This window comes from Sciurus carolinensis, chromosome 17, assembly GCF_902686445.1.
Source record: "Sciurus carolinensis chromosome 17, mSciCar1.2, whole genome shotgun sequence".
In the NCBI taxonomy this organism is placed as follows: domain Eukaryota; kingdom Metazoa; phylum Chordata; class Mammalia; order Rodentia; family Sciuridae; genus Sciurus; species Sciurus carolinensis.
Genome location: NC_062229.1, coordinates 16,756,743 through 16,759,643, shown reverse-complemented (window position 1 = coordinate 16,759,643; position 2,901 = coordinate 16,756,743). Strand labels below are relative to the sequence as shown.

At 42.3% G+C, this 2,901-nt stretch overlaps 1 protein-coding gene across 1 annotated transcript; it reads left to right on the top strand.

Moving 5' to 3' along the window:
• Positions 1 to 631: 631 nt before the first annotated feature.
• On the top strand, positions 632 to 1,561 carry LOC124968113 (olfactory receptor 7A5-like). Its single transcript, XM_047530463.1, has one exon. The coding sequence runs from the start codon at positions 632 to 634 to the stop codon at positions 1,559 to 1,561; it is 930 nt and encodes a 309-aa protein (XP_047386419.1).
• Positions 1,562 to 2,901: the final 1,340 nt, after the last annotated feature.

The window sequence follows — 2,901 nt, the reverse complement described above, 5'->3', positions numbered from 1 at the left end:
TCCTTGCTGGCCTTGGACTTCTGAAATGGGCACATTCCTCAGGGCCTTGGCATGGTCTTTGCCTCCTGCCAGACATTCTTCTCTGACAGCCTGTGGCACTTGCTCTGTTTTCCAGCAGATATTTTTTTGTTGTTCAAATATGATTTGTCAACTTCTTTGCTTTTTGCCAAAAGTCCAGTTTTTAAACAAAAAACTTCCATCTACTCTCTTCTTTTTTACCTTATTTTATTTTTTTCCCAAGCATCTCCTTATCTGGGATGTGATATAATTTTCAAAATTTCTTATAATTTTCTCCATCTTTAGATTGTGGGGATATCGGTTTTCTGCCCCATTCACACATTTTCTAGATTATTCCCAGGACACTGTAAATATTCAACTTTTTTTCTTTAAGTTCACTAGAGATTTCTCAGTATAGTTCTAGAATATACGACCTCTGGAGGAAATGCTGAGAGATGGGAAGAAACTTGTTTTAAAAAGTGTAGGTGATGCCTTGCCAGGTGACCAGATTCATATGAGATATAAAAATGACGACTTTACTGTAATGAAAAATGAGAGAAAATAGAAATTAAACAGTAGAAATGCTTCTCCTTTCCCTCTCTCCTTCTCTCTCTCTCATTGTCACACCAACCACATGAAACCAATGAATGACACAGAGATTTCAGAATTCCTCCTTCTGGGATTTGCAGAGGACCCTGCACTGCAGCCCCTCATCTTTGGGCTTTTCCTCTCCATGTACCTGGTCACTGTGCTGGGGAACCTGCTCATCATCCTGGCCACCATCTCAGGCTCCCACCTGCACACGCCCATGTACTTCTTCCTCTCCAATCTGCCCTTTGTGGACATCTGCTTCACCTCCACCACCGTCCCAAAGATGCTGCTGAACATCCAGACACAGAGCAAGGCCATCACATACGCAGGCTGCATCACCCAGATTCATTTCTTTGTACTCCTTATAGAGTTGGACATTCTTCTGTTGACTGTGATGGCCTATGACAGGTACGTGGCCATCTGTCACTCCCTACACTACATGGTCATCATGAAGCCCCATCTCTGTGGATTGCTAATTCTAGTGTCCTGGGTTTTGAGTGTTTTATATGCATTGTTGCAAAGTTTAATGGTGTTGCGCCTGTCCTTCTGCATGGACTTGGAAATCCCTCACTACTTCTGTGAGCTCAACCAGGTGGTCCAACTTGCCTGCTCTGACACCTTTCTCAATGAGGTGGTGATATATGTTGCTGCCATCTTGCTTGATGGTGGCCCCCTCACTGGCATTCTTTACACTTATTCCAAGATAGTGTCCTCCATCCGTGCAATCTCATCAGCTCAGGGGAGGTACAAAGCCTTCTCCACCTGTTCTTCTCACCTCTCTGTGGTCTCCTTATTTTATTGCACGAGCCTAGGTGTGTATCTCAGTTCTGCAGTGACCCAAAACTCACGTTCAACTTCAACAGCCTCTGTGATGTACACTGTGGTCACCCCCATGCTGAACCCTTTCATCTACAGTCTGAGGAATCAGGACCTGAAGAGCGCACTGAGGAGACTCTTTGAAAGAGAAAGATGAAATGTCAATTGACTGAAACTGGAAAAAAGTGCATGATTGCAGGACTCAGAACATCTGAGCCAGAAACTGGGTTCTTTTCAGAAAGTGGAAGCAGAACTTGCTCCTCCTACTTTATTTGTGAGTTTCTATTCCTTTGATTTCCACGTGTGCATGCAGTTCCACTGCTTCATTCACTTTATGATGCTTTCTGATCTCTCTGAAATCCAATCCTCTCCACTTGTCCTTTTCCAACTTCCCCCAAATCACTCCCATCTTTGGAAAAGGAAGAGTTGCAAATTCTCATTTATCACATCAGATATATTTCTAGAAATAATTTAAGCTCAAATGACTTATATAATGCTAAGTAATTGTTTATTTGACTGAAAATAGTCATAAAATTTATTCACTTGTGAAACATATTTAAAAAGCAAGGTCATTTTTATAATTTATTGTGGGGGAAAATCTGAGAAAAAAAATTTGATCCCATGGATTGAACCCAGGGATATTTACCCATCCAGAGCCCTGTTTTCTGTCTCAGATTGGGTCTTGCTAAGTGGCTTAGAGCTTAGCTGGGTTCTGAGACTGACCTTGAACTTGCAATCTTTATGCCTCAGCCTCCTGAGTCACTGGGATAGCAGGTATGCAGCACCATGCCTGGCTGACAATAGGTTTTCAAGTGTGTGTTCCTTGCTGTATCATTACATAAATTACATTCCTGACATGGTAGTCTTAAACATACCAGGGTGTTAGCTGGTCATCAGGTTATATCCTCATCTTTTGGATCCTCTTTCTATTTCAGTGTGGTGTCACAGTACTGACCATAGTCATGGACAAACCTGTCCTCACAGGTACTACTCCACCATTTTCCCCAGGTGCACAATTTTATGTGCTTGACAACTTTTTGAAATATTAGTAATAAATAAATTGTGACTAGTTTAATGGTCATGAGTGGACAGTCACTGGGCAGGAAGGGAGGTGGACGTGGCTATAATGGGGCAACACTCAGAATCCTTGACTGATGGGAATCGTTCTGAATTTTCATTTGATGAACATGTATTATTTGTAAACCTTCGCGTGGTTCAGCCTGGTAATTCCACACATGCCTACAGTGTACACTCATCAAATCCAGCCCCATAATTCACTCTCTCCAAACCCCTACCAACATCTACTAATCTCTACTCTACATTCAGGTTAGCATATTGTTTTATTTTTTACCTTCCTCATACGAGAGAGACCACACAGCATTTGCCTTTGTGTATCTGCCTTATTCACTCAGCATAACATCCTCTGACTCCATCCACGTTGCCACAGTGACAGGGTATCATCCTTCCAAGAAGCTGAATGATGTTCCATGTTGGGTA

Coding starts and splice junctions, on each gene's coding strand:
- LOC124968113 (XM_047530463.1), top strand. CDS start 632: ATGAAACCAATGAATGACACAGAGATTTCAGAATTCCTCCTTCTGGGA.